The sequence below is a fragment of the Lutjanus erythropterus genome, chromosome 3 (assembly GCF_056507025.1).
Source record: "Lutjanus erythropterus isolate fLutEry1 chromosome 3, fLutEry1.hap2, whole genome shotgun sequence".
Lineage (NCBI taxonomy): Eukaryota > Metazoa > Chordata > Actinopteri > Lutjaniformes > Lutjanidae > Lutjanus > Lutjanus erythropterus.
Window position 1 is genome coordinate 12,238,020 of NC_139319.1, and position 19,525 is coordinate 12,257,544.

General features: G+C 40.7%; 1 protein-coding gene across 1 annotated transcript in view; it reads right to left on the reverse strand.

The window, feature by feature from the left end:
- Positions 1-509: 509 nt before the first annotated feature.
- Positions 510-19,525, reverse strand: part of mtnr1aa (melatonin receptor 1A a) — a 45,229-nt gene continuing 26,213 nt past the window's right edge. Inside the window, exon 2 of the mRNA XM_084715047.1 lies at positions 510-2,034. Coding sequence (XP_084571173.1) covers positions 1,166-2,034 — 869 coding nt within the window. The 3' untranslated portion in view covers positions 510-1,165. The remainder of the gene's footprint in view (positions 2,035-19,525) is intronic.

The window sequence follows — 19,525 nt, forward strand, 5'->3', positions numbered from 1 at the left end:
AGCATGCTGTAACTTGTCAAATTTGTTTATAAGTCATCAGTGGTACGATTCAAGGTCATTTTGTTACACTATTTTGACTCAGTTTGAATTTATGTCATTTGTCTTAGAACTTTTTGAATGCCCCTCGTAGGTTGGCAAACCCATTTCTAGCAAAAAGATTGGACTACATATTAGGAACACCTCCGCAGGGCTGTTGTATAAATCTGCTTCAGTTTTAACTAGGTGTACCCAAAAAAACTGGCAACTGACTTTACATTTTGTGGTATCGGTACAAACATTTCTTGAAAACAAGCCACAGTGTTTAAAAGATAATTCCAGGTTATTTACAACTTGGATCATATTGTCAGAGTTTTGTGAGCTTCTCTGGGGAGTCTACTGTTATAATAATGAGTCTGAATGATGTTCAAAAGTATGAAAAAGAAGAGTTATGAACTACAGTCACTGAATACATTTACACAGTTGCAAGAAACTTGTATTTGTAAGTAAATTGGACACGGGACTAGAGCAGATCCTCCATCAATATCAGATTTTATTTTGCATATGAACAATTCCTGATATCCATGCATACAGTATAATGAGCTCACAAGGTGAAAGAGAGACTAAAATATATATTCCACCTAATGTATTGCAGGGTATAATAAGACAGCAGCAACCCACATTGCTTGCACTCAATTAGTGTTACAGTGTCACAAATGAGGTTATTAAAATTGGTTAACTTCTGGTTACATTTTTCAACCAAATCTTGTAGAAATGTTTTTTTATTGGCCTGATAGATCTTTGTCTTCATTTAACTGGAACCTGATATATCTTACTATATAATTACTACATGACATTTCATACAAAATAAATACTTATATAATGCATGATACATTTATATAATCACTGTAAACATGAAAACAAAACAGACATCATATATTTACTGTACTACAGGTACTGCAGAGTCAAACAAAAGTGCTTGATAAAAGACAAAGATAATATGCACCCCTGTTTTTACTGTGATTGTTCAGAGGTTTCGATAGCACCATATGACAGTCTGTGGACAGCTCAGAGGATACAAGCTGATTTATATTTATATTTGGTTTTTCTCAATCAGATTTTATTCTTTTACAATTTTTTTCTCAGTTACAGCATATCTGTTCATGTCCGCTCAGTAATCCTCTAAGCTTCAGACAGAGTCCACCTTGACCTGGTTATTGTTGGTCATGAGTGGCGACGGTTTACTTTTGAGCCTCTCCCCTGCGTCATTGGAGCTGTCCTGGAAGAAGATGCGTGCCGTGCACACTGACACTACAATGCGCTTGTACTCACGCCGGAAGTTCTGGTTCAGCACACCATACACAATGGCATTAAGGCAGCTGTTGAAGTAGGCCATGAAGTAGCTGGCCACGAATAACCACTCGGGGATGAGGGGGACCACCACCTCCGGTTTGATCGCTACGGCCAGGCCGATGAAGTTGAGCGGCGCCCAGCAAACGGCAAAGAGCACGAACACCACAAACATGGTGACAAAGTTTCTAACGTCGTGTGGCGTTAGCTTGGGACGATTGTCTGGCTTGACCCGCCTCCTCACCTGTATGACCAGTATCCAGATGCGCAGGTAGCAGTAGGTGACAATCATGATGGGTAAAATAAAGTGAAAGAAAACCACCGCGATGGTGTACGCTGAGCTGGCCGACTGTTCGAAGGTGCAGGAGTAAACTCGCGGGTCATACTGGAGCGAACCCACAAACAGGTTGGGCACGATGGCCACCACAGTCAGCGCCCAGATGAGCATCACATAGCACACAGAGTTTTTGTCGCTGTACAGTTTATCGTACTTGAGGCTGTGACAGATGTAGCAGTATCTGTTGATGGCGATGCCGGTGATGTTGAAGATGGAGCCGATGACGCTGACGCCCATGAGGAAGCCGCTGATCTGGCAGTGGGCGTAACCCAGGTTCCAGCCATTGTGAAAGATGGAGGTGAGGACCAGAGGGTACGGGTAGATGGCCACCACGAGGTCTGCCACCGCCAGGCTCACCACAAAGATGTTCCCTGCAGACAGACCACACGCCCACAGGAGAGACAAGGGAGGACACATGAGTCACGTACAACAGAAGCAGAGCAGATTGGTCATCCAAACATCCGAGACATAGACAGTGTGAGTAATTGTGCTGAGAGAATGCCAAATTATTCATTCAGAAAAAGATTACAAGAGCCTGAAAAACGACTGTACCACTATCTGATTGTATTAGCACGGCCTGCCCGAAGGTGGTCTTGAAGGAAAAAAAAATTGTTAGGTAAAAATGCTCTTTGAATACTTAGGACTCTTAAATGTTACACATTGTGCAGGAAGGGAGTCAATTAGGGGAAACTGGGATCCTGGTACCATTTTTCATCTGAACAATATAATACAATACAATGGGTATGTGCTTTTGGCCCCTGGCCCATCATTAAGTTTCAGTTTTGGCCCTGTAAGGGAAAAAGTTTGGGCACCTCAGTAGTACAAAAAAAATTGCAGAACAAATGTCAGCAGTTAGTTTTCAATTTCATGCTTCGGTTAAGGTTTAGTGGTCACTGCAACTTCATCCTTAACTTCATGAAAAAAAACTTACACAGCTTTGACAAATATAAAGCTATCACACTGCAAATGTTCCATGTGATGATCTAAATAAGGTGCATCAAACACAGAGCTCACTGGCCAGAACCAGGCCTCCAGAGGGTCCAATCTGACGCACTGCATTACTTTGCAAAATGTAAAAAAAAAAAAAAAAAAAAAAAAAGAGTAACTGTCATTAATTCCAGGCCAGAATACAGGTCTGTGAAAAAATACAATGAATACTTGTGATTCTTCTGAAAGATACTGAACAAAATATTGCAAATCAATGTGTATCAGACTTCAACCTTAAAACAAAATGTGTGAAATCGTGTCGCTAAGGCTCTGCCAAAACATTTGATTTATAATTGGTTTGTAATGCAATACATAACCTCTTTCCTTATTAGCTTCCACTTCAGTTGGTGTTGTGCAGTGATGCCAGCATTGCTAGACAGGAGTGGAAACATTTCTAGAAAATTAAAATAATTTTTAGACTTGGACAAGTTGTTCGAATTCAGAAGTACAATATATTGTTGTACAGGTCCAAAATAGATAAATGTTTGTGCATCTGTAGCTCCACTGTGATCAGTAGACTGTCATAAACATATAATGACAGTAGACTGACTGAATTTGATAAAACTGAGATCATGTACTTGTTTTCCTAAGAAATCTCAGGCTGTTCATCATCTGTTCTGCAAACTGACGGGCCATTAATTTTTTTCAGGATGTGCTTGTACTTCTTATCACTAAAAAAGGGAAACATTTGGAGATTTGTTATTTATAGGTTGTTATGCAGTGGTTTTACTGGTCCAGCCAACTTGAGATCAATTTGGGCTGTATATGACCAAGAACTAAACGGCATTTGAGACCCCTGATCTTAATCGAGGTTCAAGGCTTTTCATTTTCATACAGCACTGACATTTAAAAGAAATGCAAAAGCTTCCTGACAGGAAGGACAATCCTTTTGAAAATCCAAAAAGCTATGGCATTCTTTGTGAAATGGCTGCCGGTAATTTATGTGTACATGATTTGTAAATATGCTAAAACATGCAAACACACCAGCACAATCCTTTAGAGACAACCATTTGTTTTTGTTGCTACTTTGTTACATAAGCCTCAGGGAAAGAGCCTCAAGGCTAAATGTTGAGATGGAGGAAAAGCATCTACAACATTTGTATCAGTTGTGTGTTTGTGCATTCGTGCACTTGTGTGAATGCATGCATGCATTTGATAGTTTCCCTGATGACTTGGCATGTGTGAACTTCAACTTTCACTCAGTTGTCACATTTTGATGTTGGCGAATAACGAAAGGGAAGGGGGTTCCTGTCACGAACTAATGCATATTCTAATTGCCAGCAAGGACTCCACATTGTGCGTCCAAGGCAAACATGATCCACAGGCCGGGTGGTAATCAAGGGCACATTGTATTCTTTGTCCCCCAAACTGATGGGAAAATTAGACATGGCTTGTTGGAGAACACACTGTTGCATGCAGAGAGGCGACGGAGACAGCGACTGTGATCCTCGGCCTCTTTTTAAATGCAATACATGACGTGCACGTCAAAGAAACATGAGAGCAAATATCTTTATTATGCTCTGCAGAAACAGCCTCACGTGTGTGTCTGTGTGTCGGGGGCTTTGTTTATCCAGTTTTTCCATAATTATGCAGTCCTTTACGTTAGCAAATCCTTAGCATTATTTACTGTTGAGTTGCCTGTCATGAGGATGCTGGAGGATCCAAACGTGTAGCCACACAGCATTTTCACAGCTGTCACTTTCATATGTGTTACATGTATAGTAGTGAGCACCACATTACGGTGCCTAATGACAAGTCCGGATCCAGCTTTGCCTATGTGACAACGCCCTGTCACAGATGATAAGTTGCATTTACTGCATGTCAGATGGGAAGTGAGCGCATCTTATATCTCTACAATCACCACACCGCAAGAGGCAATTTCATTTCTGTGCTGACGTTCGGTCTGTCAGTATCAGACACACTCCCCCGACCTGCAGGCAGACCTGTCAGTCTCACCTGAGCATTAGAAGCACTGATCAGCTCGGTGGCCTGTTATCTCCCCGACAACATACCAAACATTCTTCTGTCAGGGATCATATGTACCTATTAATTAAGTCCTGTCCTTTTATATCTGTCATTCAGGTGCCCTCTATAGGGAATTAGGTGCACCTGCTGTTGTCACACGATCCCGTGGCTGCCCAGAGCTTTACTCTGTCACCGAGTGTGTGTCTGCGCTTTATACATCTGGCTTTGTGAGGACCTTGAGAGAGAGGACATTTACTTTTTGAAAGGAAGAACATTTTCCGCTGATACCTTTAAGACTTGGTGTTACGACCCCAAGTTGGGCTAGGGGATGAGGGGTTCAACATTAAATAAATTTACCCGGGAGAAAAAGGAAGCAAGGAGAACTGAGACAAAAACGTAAACAAAAGTTCTTTTATTAATGAAGTGTGTCAAATTAGGTTAACAGATTAAATAAAAATGGGTTAACTTACTAAATGAAAACACAACCCCCAAACACACAAAAGACAACAAGTGTCCATGCTAGTCAGGGAGGCTAACAAGAACACAAACACAGAACACAACAAGTGCCTTTGCTAGCTGGCGGGACTAGCAAAGCACATGAGGGCGCCCAAACGAGTGCCCTTGCTGCTGCAGGATTCGGCTACAGACTAGCAGACTGTAGTTTGCCGAATGGCCCACTGGCCCTGATCGGCTGCACTCTCCAGGCTTTTAAGCACTAGGTCCTGATTGCAGAGCAGCTGCACCTGATGCCAATTACTGCAATCTGCAAGGAGGGAGAGGGGCAGAACCTGGACACAGGAGAGCACAGCACCACACAGACACTGTGGCACGTAATACTTGGTTTTATGGCTCAGGTGAGAATTAAGTTAAGGTTGGGGTTAGTATACGTGTTGGTCTGAAGCACGTTCTGAATGTTGAAGCAGCAGCTTATGTTTTTGGCTACATGGAGGTGTTAAAATACCTAACATACATGTTAGCAACCAGTTGTCTGCTGGCACATCCAGCATCACAGAGTAAAAATATCAAATGGAAGTCCAATATTCATTCTCCTTTTAGCTTTGTTTTTGGTCTCCACCACCTTCAAAGGGAAAACAGGGCACTTCAGCGGCTAAATGCTCCACTACGTTTTCCAGCTAGTTGCTAACGTTGTCTGTCTGCAATTTCGTGCTTGTTAGGTAAAGTACAGAGGGTTTAACAAATCAGCTGCCTGCTGGGACCATTGACTTAACATAAAGATGGACGTGCGCATCCCTGTTTCCTCCCACTGTACAAAAATGAAGCCAAAGATATGACTGGTGATGTCATGTTGAGTAGTGATCAGGGTTGGAGCCATGGTATATATATCATAGTTGATTGATAGATTAATAGTTGTTTGTTTTAAAATGTTAGGAAATGGTGAAAAATGTCAATCAGTGTTTCCCAAAGCCTAAGATGTCCGCAAATGTCTTGTTATACTCACAAACCAAAGATATTCCAGATAAACCAGAAAATATTCACATTTAAAAAGCTGAAATAAGAGAATTTTGACTAGTTTTCTTAAAACATTACTCAAACTAATTAATCAATTACCAAAATAGTTGGCAATTAATTTGAAAAGCCCCGCCCATATACTCAGCTGACTCAATTGCGAGCAGGGATGTGAAACCCTCCTTTTTATAGCATCAAATAACAGAAATTGACAGAAAATTATTTTATGTGTTCGTTGATTTTTTTTCTTAGTTTGGCCCAAGTCCTTTCTGCTCCAGTTTATGACCTATACTACAGCCAACCATCAGGGGGCGACAACGTGTTTTGGCTTCACTTTAAGGAGATCTTACGTTGTCCATCTTTATATATGTCAATGACTGTGACTGGAGACGAGGGTGATGAGTCAACCAGAGCTGAACTGCAGCGTCAGTGAGCTGTCATGATGAGTGACCCATCCGACATTATCAATAATCAATTAACCAAGTCACCCAGTGACTAACAGCTGATCCCTGCAAGGTAAACCATTATTTTTTATGGTAAGGTTTGGTTACTGTTAAAGCTCAGGGTTGGGTGTAATGATTATAGTCGGGGTTAGACTCAGGCAGTGCAAGGTCTTCCTTAGTGACAAAAACAAGTCTGTGTGTGTGTGTGTGTGTGTGTGTGCAGAGATTAAGGCTGGCTGCAGTTAGTCAAGCTTCATGCATAAGTGCCAAATGAGAACATGTTTTCCATGTTCAAAGAAGGTGTTGAGACAACGTGCAAACAGTCATCTTTAAGGGGCTCCCTCTCCTTCCCTTGGCTATTCTTTACTGTAACAACCCTGTTACAGGATTTTAAACTCAAGTCACTCAGTATTAACAGCCTTGACCTTGACAAGGTCATGTTGTGAAAGGCCCACAGGCAGCTGGCTCTTTTGGCTGTTTGGACTCTCTCACTCACTGTCTCTGTCACTGTGACTAGTCCTGTGATTGACGCATCAGTCTGAGTCTTCGTTTGGCCCGAGGAGAGATATGGCCTGGTGCTGTGTCCCTTTTCCATTTTTGCAGTCTCACACGTTTCAACCAATTTCCGTTAGGATTTAGGTACAAGTGAAGCCCGTCTGAGCATTTTTGCCACTGTAGCTCGCAACGAATTTTGACACACACCGACAAGCTGAAAAGATATACAGTGCATTTAAACTTTATCCAGTCAGCTCAACTTTTTTTTTTCACAATTTATGGTGTTGCAGCATCATCACAAAATGGAATATGCAGATTTTTTTGTGGCAACTATCACAAAAATGCTTTTAGGGTTGTTTTTAGACACACTGACAATGAGGTACAGCCATTACATCCAAGTTAGTTTAAACCACCCAAAGTCAATAGTTTGAAAATCAATTTTGGCAGTAAAGACACCTCTGGACCTCTGGATTTTGTCCCATTTTTCAGAGCACAGTGACTCCAGTTCAGTCAAGCTGAAAGTGAAGCGTCTCTGAGCAGCTATACTGAGGACTTTCCACAGATTTTCCAAAGGGATTTAAGACCTGGCTTTTACTGGGTCATGCCAGGACTGTCACTTTTTTGTCCCGAAGCCACTGCAGTGATATGGAAGGGCTGCGATTTGGTATGTAGCTTAGCGTGAGTGCAGCCAGAGGAGACTATTTTATTCTTAAATCTTTTGCTTCTATTTTCATCTAATCAGTTATACTCCACCTCTTTGCTCTACTTCATTCACAAATTTTGACTCTTTCTAAATCAAATCAGGTAAATTTTTAAGAGGTTACTCCCTATTTGGTTCGCATCCAAACAGATAAGCTTAATACTTTCCACTCATTACAGCTACTCACTAATCAGTGTGTCTTTTATTTACCTCAATCAGCTCAGACTTCCATTTCACTCATCAGACCCCCATCAAAATCTTGATCTCCATTAATAGACATCAACATAAACACTGGCCTAGCCACAGGGCTGACCAATAACATGATAGTCCTATGATTGGGCATTAGGCCTGAAAATAGTCTGAGCCAAGAACTGATCTATTTAAGGCCGACCCTGCAGCATCTGCCTGAAGAAAACAACGTCTAGACTCATATGAACAGAATCCCTCTCAATAATCTGCCTTTTTTCTTGCTAACACTGCTTACTTTATTAATTCACTCTCTCTGTCCCTCTGTCTTGTTCATTGAGACGTGGTGGAGAGGCCAAGTTTGAATGGTGCATTCGCAAAAAAGAGACTGACGCACAATGATGAAATAAAAAAAAAACAACTTTTGGAGGCTTTGTAAAGTGTAGTAGAGTGTGGAGGTCGTGAGCCAGATGCAACGGCAGTTATTTAACAACAGCCAATAAACCTCGAAGACGAAGAAGAAAGAAAGCCTGTGGCCTTGACCACTGAGATCTTCAGGATTTTTTTAAACTGGGAAAGTTATAATTATTCTTTCGTGGGTCGATCAAGGCTGGCAGCGGAAACTGGTTCTTTTTCTTCTCTTGGAGTAGGAACAAGGCAAAAACCACCTCAAACGAGCATAAAACATTTGTGCAAATTAAGGAATTCTTTTCCAGATTTCGCCATTTTTATCAACCTTATCTAGTGCAATATTTCAAAACGTGCATAAATGTATGATGATGGAAACATGGTTACAGACTCTCCTCACTGAATATGCTGTATACCAGTCCTGTGGAAGAAATAACAATAGGCTCCACGCTGCATTTATTCTTTCTCCAGCCTCACACATACCCTGTCCCTCTGTGCGTAAGAGAGCACCCACAGCATGAGACTGCCACCTTCACGCTTTACAGCAGGGATGTTGTCAGACTGGTGGTGAGCTGCATGCTTCCGCCAGATTGCTTTGGATTACAGCCGAGGTGTTACATTTTTCATTGTATCAGACCTGTGTTTTGCTCTGGGAGTCATGCTGCGTTTCCAGCGGTGACGTCTTTCAGTAGTCGAACGCGCCGCCCGGCAGGAGCTGCTCTGACTGTCGTCATTCAAAATGCGCCATCTCAGCAAACTCTGCATTTCTGACAGTGGTCCTTGAATTCTTTGTCACCTCTCTGACCGTGGCCCCCATTGATCAGTTGATCGGTTTACTAAAACGGCTTGCTGTAAAATATAGGATATATAAGCCTTGTGATAAGCTTTATGTGATGTTTTTACACAGAAATACCATTCTATCTCAGGTCTATACTGCCTCTCACAGTTCCTACAATATATGCAAAGCTATTAATATTGCTGGTTTAATTCCAAAAGAAGAATATATGCAAGAAAAAAAGGTATCGCTTCATATTAAAGTCCTTTTAGTTATTCAGCAGGTAATGGGACCCTCATAAGTCCTTACAGAATGATTTTATGTGTTAGACTAGATAAGTTTTAATAACAGCATAATAAACATGATAGATTAGAACATTTATAAGCACTTATAAGAAACTTAGTTTATATACTACGTAAGAATGTTTATAGGAGCCTTATGAGTTTCTTTATAATTGTTTATGATAGCATTAAAAACATTTGTTAAAGTTAACTCTCTTATATTTATATAATGTAAATAAACATCTTACAAGGACTTATTAGCTTATAACTAATGCTTATTAAAGTTTTGACACAGTTTCACATTCCTTCATATAAAATCTAATTAATAACCTGTATAGATGAAGCAAAATAAAATCTCAAGCTCAACAAATCACCTCTACATACTATATATGTTCATGATTGAGGTCCCTTTCCCCTATTAAGTTTGTAAAAAGTGTAAAAAGATGTATTTTCCAAGGAAAAAAATAACATATATTCAAACATCTCTTTGAAATGTATATCCACTGACCTAAGTAAACATATTTTTAGTGCCTTACTGGCTTATTTCCTGCAAAATATCAGACAGCCTACTGTCAGTCTGTGTGGACAACTGTTTACCAACTGTTACTGGCTGTTCCACTGACGAATGTCAAGAATGTATATGAGTGTCTTCAAATGGAAAAAACATGTTCAGACAGTAGACTGATCAGTAGAGAGAAGTGGTGTGTTCAGATTAATTTAAGATTTTGAGCCGTTGGTGGTGTAGAATTTGTGATTTCATCACACACAGTATGATGTGCTGCAGGTTAGCAGCAGGTGGAGCAAGTCTGAATCCGTGAGCCCAGACACACTGTGGCCTCATGTCCCCACTGCTCTAATGAACTGTAGGCATTTCATTACCCGGAGTCAAAAGTCAAGTCTAACTGCATACCTTGTCAGAGGAAGTTACTGAGGTCAGTCTGAATGTGCAGAAAAAGCACGTGAAGGCCTTTAGTCCATCCGCCCTCAGCAGAATATACTGCAGAATTTTAATGTATGTTAATGTGTGAAAAAACACCGCAGGAATATGAATATATTTCAATACGTCAAGTATATATGTAAATCTCTGATAATAATGACACCACATGTGCAGCCGAATGCATATCTCATATTAGAAATTTCAATTGTAAACATCTGGCTGTATTTTCATGGCTGTGCAAAGACACATGGGTATTTTCCTGACCTTGAAATGTACTTTGTCTGTCACGCCTAGTGCTGTGCACCACACGCCAAGATGGAGGACGCAGCATAAAGGGATGGCACAAGACAAGGTGTGGATATGTGATAGTTTGCTGAGAAGTGGGTCTTTTTAGCACAGCCTCGTTCAGCTGTTGAACTGGTGATTCTATCAGTAACTTTCAATCCGAAGGCAAGTAACATAACTGAATGAAGCGTCAGGAAGGAAGGAAAGAAACAGGTGTGTATTTTCAAAATAAAAGTCTCTGAAAAAAAGATGTCTAAATGTGAAGAATTCACAACATATATTTTGTTTCTTTCAAAACAATTAAATTAAAATTACTAACTAAAATGTTAATGATCACACAGGCGTTAGATCCAAATATTCCTTTCAGATGCGTAGTGGAGATCTGCACTCCACTAAGTGCACTTTAGAAGTTTATTTATTTATTTTTTAGTTTTAGTTTTTATCATACCAGGGTTGTGAGCGGAGGGTAGGAATGGGTACTTTGTCTGTGTATTTGTTCTCATGTGCATTTGTTTATGTAAAAATGTCTACTTTGCTTCAATGAAAACATCTTTCTTAAGAAATGTATAACCAGCTATCACACTGTGAAAAATCTTAAGATAATTTAAAACTCTCTCTTTCCTCATTCCCATCCATTCTTCCTTCCTCTTCTATTTGACTAGTTTTCATTGTAGGCTACAACAGAGTCAGAGGATGAACATAAAAGTCTTTATATGGCTCACTGTGCTGCACAACAAAAATGTTCATTACTACGCATGGAAAACCTTTTTTCCCACAAAACAATGCATAGACTCCAACAACAACAATAACAACAACAACAACAACAACAACAACAACAAAATCCTGCTCCGTCACCAACCCAGCAGAAGTGTGTGGTCTCAGATGCACCTGCAAAGACCCCACCGTCTGCCCACATCTTCTTATTTTATCACTATTTTGTTTTGCTTTGACACCCTAAGAATGAGAATCAACAATCAGCTATCTTTGTGGTGCATTTACAAACAGCAACTGACAAACACAACTTATTCTACCTTTAGTCTTTGAATAAAAAAAAAACAACAACTTGATAATTGAGAGGATTGTTTGCGATGGGACTTATTCATATCTTGCCACTCTGAACCCCGATGAACAAAGTTATTTTCCTACTTGCACATTTCTCTTTTGTTTGCTGAGCTATATTCATCGTGCACCACTGTGACTTGACGCAACAGTTTACATGACATAACGTACAGAATGTGATTGGCCGAGAGATAACAATGAGTCACCATACCTATCTCACTTACAATCTACTCTGCTGGAATGTTTTGCGTCACACACACACATTCGTTGACCTCGCCACCTTTGGCCTTTGATCTAGTAGTTTGTGTCGGTCTTTGCCATTACACGGTTCAAACCGAGCCCTCGATCATTTACTTTTCTGCACCTTTCCTTTCCTTCTAAGAAATCGCACTGAATCATCACCGAGCTGCTGACTGCTTATACAAGATTCAGAGATCAGTAACTGTGCCAACAAGTTCATAAGTCTAAAATAAAGATCAGTCCTTGATGAATGAGAGGATATAATGGGTTTTTTTTGTGTGTGTCTGTGACTGTGTGTTGGGGGCATTTAGCGAGGTCTTGTGGAATTCACTCAAAATATCTCCCAGCTACCACTATGACAGAGGGAGGGAAAAAAAATCGGATTATCATGGCACTCCGTCCGGCAGAACTAGAGTGACAGCTCCCGGGTGTGCACGCGGAAATGTGACAAAATGCACACAAAACAACAACCGTGATGTTGGAACTTCACTTGAACTGCATTAATAATAATCCTGAGAGGAAGAGAAACAGAGAGGGGACTGCAGAGAGGAATAAAAACAGAGCGAGAGATGGAGGCAGCCCTATGAAGAAGCGGAGTGATTATGTCCCTGGGTCACTATTGGATTTGCGGATATTGTGTTTATGAATGAAGCCAGTGACAAGCGTGGATGATGAGACTCTCGGCAGGTTTAATCTCCTCACTTCTCTTACAGAAGCTATTTCAAGAGTCTCGGATGAGAACAAAAACACAGCAAATGTACAGTACATTAATATTAAAACATGGAAGACAAAATCTGTCAATAGCCTTCTCCGTTACTTTACAGGGAATTTGTTTTCAGCTGTTGAGAGAATAGTAAAAAAAAAAAAAAAAACAGGAACCACTTTTGACATGGATTTAGATAGAAATGGTTTATTCCTACCCTGGTGTGGCAAAGGAAAGAAGGGATTTAAAAACTGACCTCAAGTGCCCTCTCTGCTAGGGACGTACCAACCAGAAACAGCAGAGCGGAAAGCAGCATTATGCACTGCCAACCTGATTCTAGTGTGCATCGAGCAGCACGGGCTGTTTTCATAAAAACAGCCTGGCGCGAGTAGCCTGAAGACTGTTTAAATGTCAGAATCACGTTTTAATCACAACAGTTAACACAAACACACAAACAGTGGCAGTGGCTTAAAGCTCCTGGAAACACAAACACACAACAGCCTCCTAACTATTTAATTTAGAGTCGTGTTTACATCATAGTAAGCATCTAAAAAGTATTACAAATTACTTTTAATCCAGATCTGAAATATTGCCATGTAGGTTTTTGTAAACTTTCCTGATATTGGGTTTGATTTGGGCGTGATACTGCTCAGATATTTATTATGAATTTAGAGCAATTATTGTGTATGTCCTCAGAAATTAATGCTACGCGCATGCAGGTGTGTGGTCAAAAAGCAAGTATATCTCCAGCGCAACCAGTCGCAGCAATGATAGTTTGAGTTCTGCCAGGTAAAATTACTTTTTTTTTGGGAAAAAGTGTTGGTGGCTTTGAAAAGAGCATAGATGGTGGTTTCAGTTCCTGTTGGAAAAGGGTTTCTGGTGGCAAAGTAAAGCGGTGAAAATACTTTAACTGATAGAAATGTTTTCTGATCCCCCTGTCCATAGTAAACAGTAAACAGTAAATCACTTAGCTTATGTGCTGTTGCTTTTGAGGGCGATGCCAATCAAAATGTAATCTAGATTTTTTTAATACTTATGAGTGTTTGTCACTCAGATGTTTGCTCATGCTGAGATTGAGATTGATTGATTGAGAGACTCAATGTTTATATCGTATATGCATATTTACTTTTTAAAGCCAACTTTCCAGGGGCTTTAAAACACTTGAATGTTCACAACACAATGTACTTTTTGTGGGCTTTGTTTTAATTCAAGGCTATTTCCTGACTCATGACATGCAAGAATGTTCATCACTATGGGCTCCTGTTTAATTCTCCAAACAGATGGAGAACGTTTTTCTACTGGGTACAGAGATTCCTTCAAGATACTTTCAGTTTAGCACACAATGCCCTTTGTCCTGCAGAAATTTTGAAACAGTGGTGCATTTTCTTCCACCAATAAGAAAGGAATTTTGCTAACAGCTACACATTTCAGATCTCAAGTAAGTATTTCTTCTTTGCTTTATTTAAGGAAAGATTAATGAGCTCCTGTTCTTCTTGGCAGTGCCACAATCTCCTGTGGGTGTTTGCACTGGGACGCAACTTGAGGGAGATTTTAACAACATCTCAGATCCAGTGAGGTTTACCGCCCAACTCGCCAGCCTCGTCAAAAACCTGAGAAAACCCGCATAAGCAGTCTCGATCTCAAATTGCTGGGCCTCTTTCTTACAGCCACCACTGCAATTTTTGAGGATCATGTGTTGTGAAAATACCTGTCCGCCACATTTACTTTCTCTGGTTAGGGAGCAGAGATGACAAAACACCACGGGTGGTGTCACACTGGATGTCAGCCAGGCCCCCACAGCTGGTGGCCTGACACAGCCTGACAGGTCCAGTCACGTCTTCCAGATAAAGCCCCCTAGACAAGTTGTCCAATGTCATGTTGTCAATCTGATTACACAGTCTTCATGTGTCATGAACTAGTGGCAAAACACGATGTAAAAAATTAACCTGTTTGTCAGAGCCAGGCATGAAAATGAGCTATATTTGTAACATCTGTGTTAAAACACCAGTATTGTCATCATGGATGTGCAAGCATCCTTCCGTCACACTGATCTTGATGAACATCAGGTCAACGTGTGGGGGTTACTGTACTTCAGATCCCCTGAGGAGCTGTGGGTTGGGTGAACCATGTGGCCACAGCTCTTGTAGCTGCTGGTGCTGCTAAGATTTACAGTACTCCAGCTGCTCCCCAGTGAGCCTCACTGTGTGCTTCAGCCACAGCATCTGTTATAAAGAGGAGAAAAACTAAATATCTTTTATATGGGTTTTACGCAATGAAACATATTCTTCTGCTCTCTCATTTTTACCATCCATGGTTACAAACAAGAGGACATGAAGCAGGACGATGCCTGCAGACAACCCCCGCCTGAAACTACTGAATAAACATATTTCTGCTGAGTTCCAGTCTCATCAAACTGTCATTAATGTGGCAGGTGCAGGTTATTCTGCTGACGCTTGTATCCAGAGCGACTTTAACCCCTGTCATACTGAGGGGATGTGAATGACATGCAGCTCACTCCTCGCTCTTTTGTATGAGGCTGCTCTTTATACATTGAAGCTGTTATTATACTGCTTTTGCACACCTGTTTTAAGTTGTAATACAACCAGATATATGGTGTTTTGTTGCACTTCTCTCTCAAGCGCTGACACGACTCTAATGAGATTGACAGTTTTAGCTGTGTGCAAGCTGTTTCCAGATGTTAAAAAAGTCATTCTTGAAGAAGAAAATATGGCAAATGATCCAGATTCTCAAATGTTAATATTTTCTGGTTTTCTCCATCAAGTATAACAAGCTAAAAATCTTTGGGGCTCTTTTTAGAGACCAAACACTTAACTGAAAAAAAAAAAAAAAAAAAAACTGGGTTGATTCATCTGTAATTTAAATAATCTTTAATTGCAGCTCTGGTTCTTATTGAATCATGACACTGTTGTTGTTGAAAAAGAAAAGACGACTTTCTCACCAGCTCACTACTGTTGTCACTGCCGCTTCCCACTGTCACTCTGATGGCAACCTCCAACTGTCTCACCCAGCTGAGAAAACTACTCCGGCTCCCATCACCAGTGAAAGGAGCAGGGAGATAACTCTCACATCTCACATCCCTGCGACGTGAGAGTCCGACATACATTCTTGTGCTGGGTTTGCACCACATGTACATAAATTAATTGCGTTAAGCTTCTGAGGCATGAAACGAAGCTAGCTATACCGAGGAAGCAGAGCTAAGAATGAATAACGACATGATTGAAACATCTTGGGTTCAACTTGTGCAATGACCAGCAGCAACAGCTTCTTTTTATTTTCATTCCCACGTGTCAAAAACAGATCATCGGCAACAACTCTGAGGGGACACACTACCTCGAATACTGAAGGCTTTTAAATGTTATGATGGACGAGGGCTCAGTGGTTACTGAAAGCCACCTGCCCAACCCTATAACATGCTTATATTTAGCAGGAAGAACCTTGTTCACAAGCCATCCAGCTGTTGTTGAAACATTTAACAAAAGACCCAAATGTCAAACTGATGCTGGCGCAACAAGAAAAGTCAAAGAATATATCCTTTGGACACAAAACATCTGATACTTGTTGAGATATTTCGGTCTTCAATCACGTTGCTAAAACCCATCTGAGAAGTAATGTGAGGAAGCATTTGAAATTCGACACCACAGATGGAAATATTCCCAAAAAAGGTGAGGCTGTTTGCTGACTGTTAACTGCAGCTGCTTTAACATTGGCTTGGTAATCAGGTGAGGCAGCATAAGAACCAGCCTGTTCTCATTCCAAAGTCGTCATTACTGATGTTTTGTTATGCCCCTCAGCGACTCACACAGATGCACAAAGTACCCTTTAGCGGTTGTAGCCTATGAGACACCAGTGATGAACGTGTCTGGTGTCCCCAAAGCATTATTAAAAGTTGGAAGGTACATAACATTACGTGCCTCACCTGATTTGCGTCACTTGAGAGTCTTGAGACTTGCTTCACTTACATAACGTGAGGTCATGTGACCTTATGTAGCGTAGCGGAATGTAACATGTGAAGGAGCATGTTATGTAGCATGTTACATAACATACTTATTTTAACCCAAACCATGATCTTGTCCCAAACCTAACCAAGTAGTTTCGCTGCCTAAAACTAACCAAACTGCGACTGTTTCACAGTGTTAACCGCATGTTATAAAGGCGTTCTAGCAGCATCATAAATCTGCTAAAGGGTACCTTGTATGAGACCCCGAGGGACGTGACAAAGATTTGTTATCTGATGACCGGGGATGAGAATGGCTCAGAATAACCATGACAGAATTTTTCAACATAATTTAGGATTACGCTTTTTTACATGCAAATTAATTCATACCCACAATTTACATGTTAGGTCTAGTTTGTTAGAACTTTAATACTTGAAAATGTACATCCCTAACTAAGTGCAGGGCCTGACTATGCCTGAGGCATCAAAAGCTTGCATGCTGCATAAATTCTTTGCAATTTTATAAAGACATTCTCCATATTCAGAACATAATTTATGCTAAATCACCACATTTTCTCACTGTCACTGTGTTTTGTGAAGTTTAGCTTAGCTTTGAAATCACATTTGCTTAACAAATCCCCCCGAAGAGAACCATTTCTAAAAACTAAATTCTGAAAGCGTCACTGTGGCAAAAAGGATTGTTGCACACACAAACATGCGCGCACAAATTACAGCCGCCAAAATGAAGGCTAGCAGCTCTGTGTGAACTTGTTTCCTGTGTGAAAATCCCTTCAAATGTACAACAAACAAAAAAGGAAGGACAGCACAGCGGGTTTGGACACAATACAGACAAATTATCTGCTGAAAACAGATTTTCAAGGCTGTTCTTATCCCACCTGTCCTCCTCACAAAAAGATACCTTTTTAACCCCCCTCCGTCCTGCCTCGGTGTCCAGCAGGTGACGTGACAAAGCTTTGTTATCTGATCACCGGGGATGAGAATGGGTTGGAATAATCATGACAGAATTTGCTAACATAATTTAGGATTATGCTTTTTTAAGTGCACATTATTTTGTACACACAATTTACACTTTAGGTCTAGTTGGTTACAACTGTTATATTTGAAAATGTACATCCCTAAATAATAACAGGGCCTGACTATGACTGAGGCATCAAAAACACTTCATTCTTACCATGCTGCAATCCTTTGCAATTTTATAAAGACTTTCTCCATATTCATAACCTTATTTTCGCTAAATCACCACATTTCTCACCGTCACTGTGCTTTGTGAAACTTAGCTTAGCTTTGAAAGCACATTTGCTTAACAAATCCCCCAAAGAGAACCATTTCTAAAAACTAAATTCTGAAAGCGTCACTGTGGCAAAAAGGATCTGTGCACACACACAAACATGCACACACACATAACAACCGCCAAAATGAAGGCTAGCAGCTCTGTATGAACTTGTTTCCTGTGTGAAAATCCCTTCAAATGTACAAAGAACAAAATGGAAGCTCAGTACAGCGGGTTTGGACACAATACAGACAAATTATCTGCTGAAAACAGATTTTCAAGGCTGTTCTTATCCCACCTGTCCTCCTCACAAAAAGATACCTTTTTAACCCCCCTCTGTCCTGCCTCGGTGTCCAACAGGTGATTCCAGTCTGAGCAGTGGAGTAGCTGTCTGAAAGGCAGACCAGTGCAGAGCGTGGCAGGGGGCTGATGGGTTGACCCAGATAGGGGGAGACAGACTTAAAGTTCAACCAGGACACACGGGATGGGTTTGAGTACAGTGTTATGGTGACCGCTGCTTTTTTCTCTCCTGTATCTCTCTCAAACACACACACCCACACACGGTCCCCAAACCACTGAGTATGCTCCAAATGTCTCCTCTAAGAAAAAAAAAAAAGTAGTGCTTTCGGCGCTGTGACAATTTAATCTACAGTTCATACAGCAACACATCTAAAATTCGCAGCGTTGACTATTTGCCTGCTTGCGACGGTAATTGTTTTCCTAATGTATGCTTCAACAGAGTCAATCTTCAACCTAAATGGGAAGAGAAAAAAAAAAAAAGCCAAAGCAAACCCCATTTGTGTCTTCATTTCCAGACACTGCTTCATTTCCTGAAGACAACATGAAAATTGGTGAAAAAGACAACAAAAGTCATGGCAGTTATGCAAGATCATACACAGCCAGCTCTGCAGACAGAGAGCTACTGTATAGATGAACAGAAGTTCTGTCTGCAGAGGGTCACATGGAGGATGTTTAAACATCCGATTCTGCTCCGAGTTGTGCTGAAATTCTGGCAGTTCAGTGGATGATAAAGAGCCTCAAGCCTCAAGAATATGTGGAGCCAGCTGAAATGATAAACTGAGGGTTGGGATGCTTACAGTTCAGTGTATCTGGTGTTTGTGGCCATGTGAGCTAATACATTAAGAAAAGAACTACTGTTTTATAGTGTGGATATAAATAAAATATGTACTTTTTTACTGTTAATGAATGCAAGAAAATGTTGTTTATCACTTGTTCCATGAAAAAAATGAAGAAAAACTTGATAATGTGCAACAAAAACTGTGACAAAACTGAAAGAAGTGGTAAACAGACCCATCTCTTGCATATTGATGACAACATTGTTACCATAGTGACAGTTCACAGCAAAGATGTTGCCTGTGGAAGCTTAAGGCCCCGCCAAACCGGAAAGTGGTACAGCAAATAAATTCATCCACACATCTCGTCTTGATGTAGGGGCTACTCGCAGGGGCAGTTAGTGAACTGTTGCAGCTGGTGGTGAGCTAACTGCTAACATGCTAGCTGGGGAACACACTAGTGCTAGTGAGTCACAATAGCTCTCTGAGCTCGTTTCTATTTTCTGTTTTTCAGTACTCAGCTGTTTACTTCCCCCTGGCAGTTCTGTCTCCAGGACTGTGCGTTTTAGAAATTAAAAGGGTATTCAAGAGGGGTAAAAGAAGCTCTAAGAG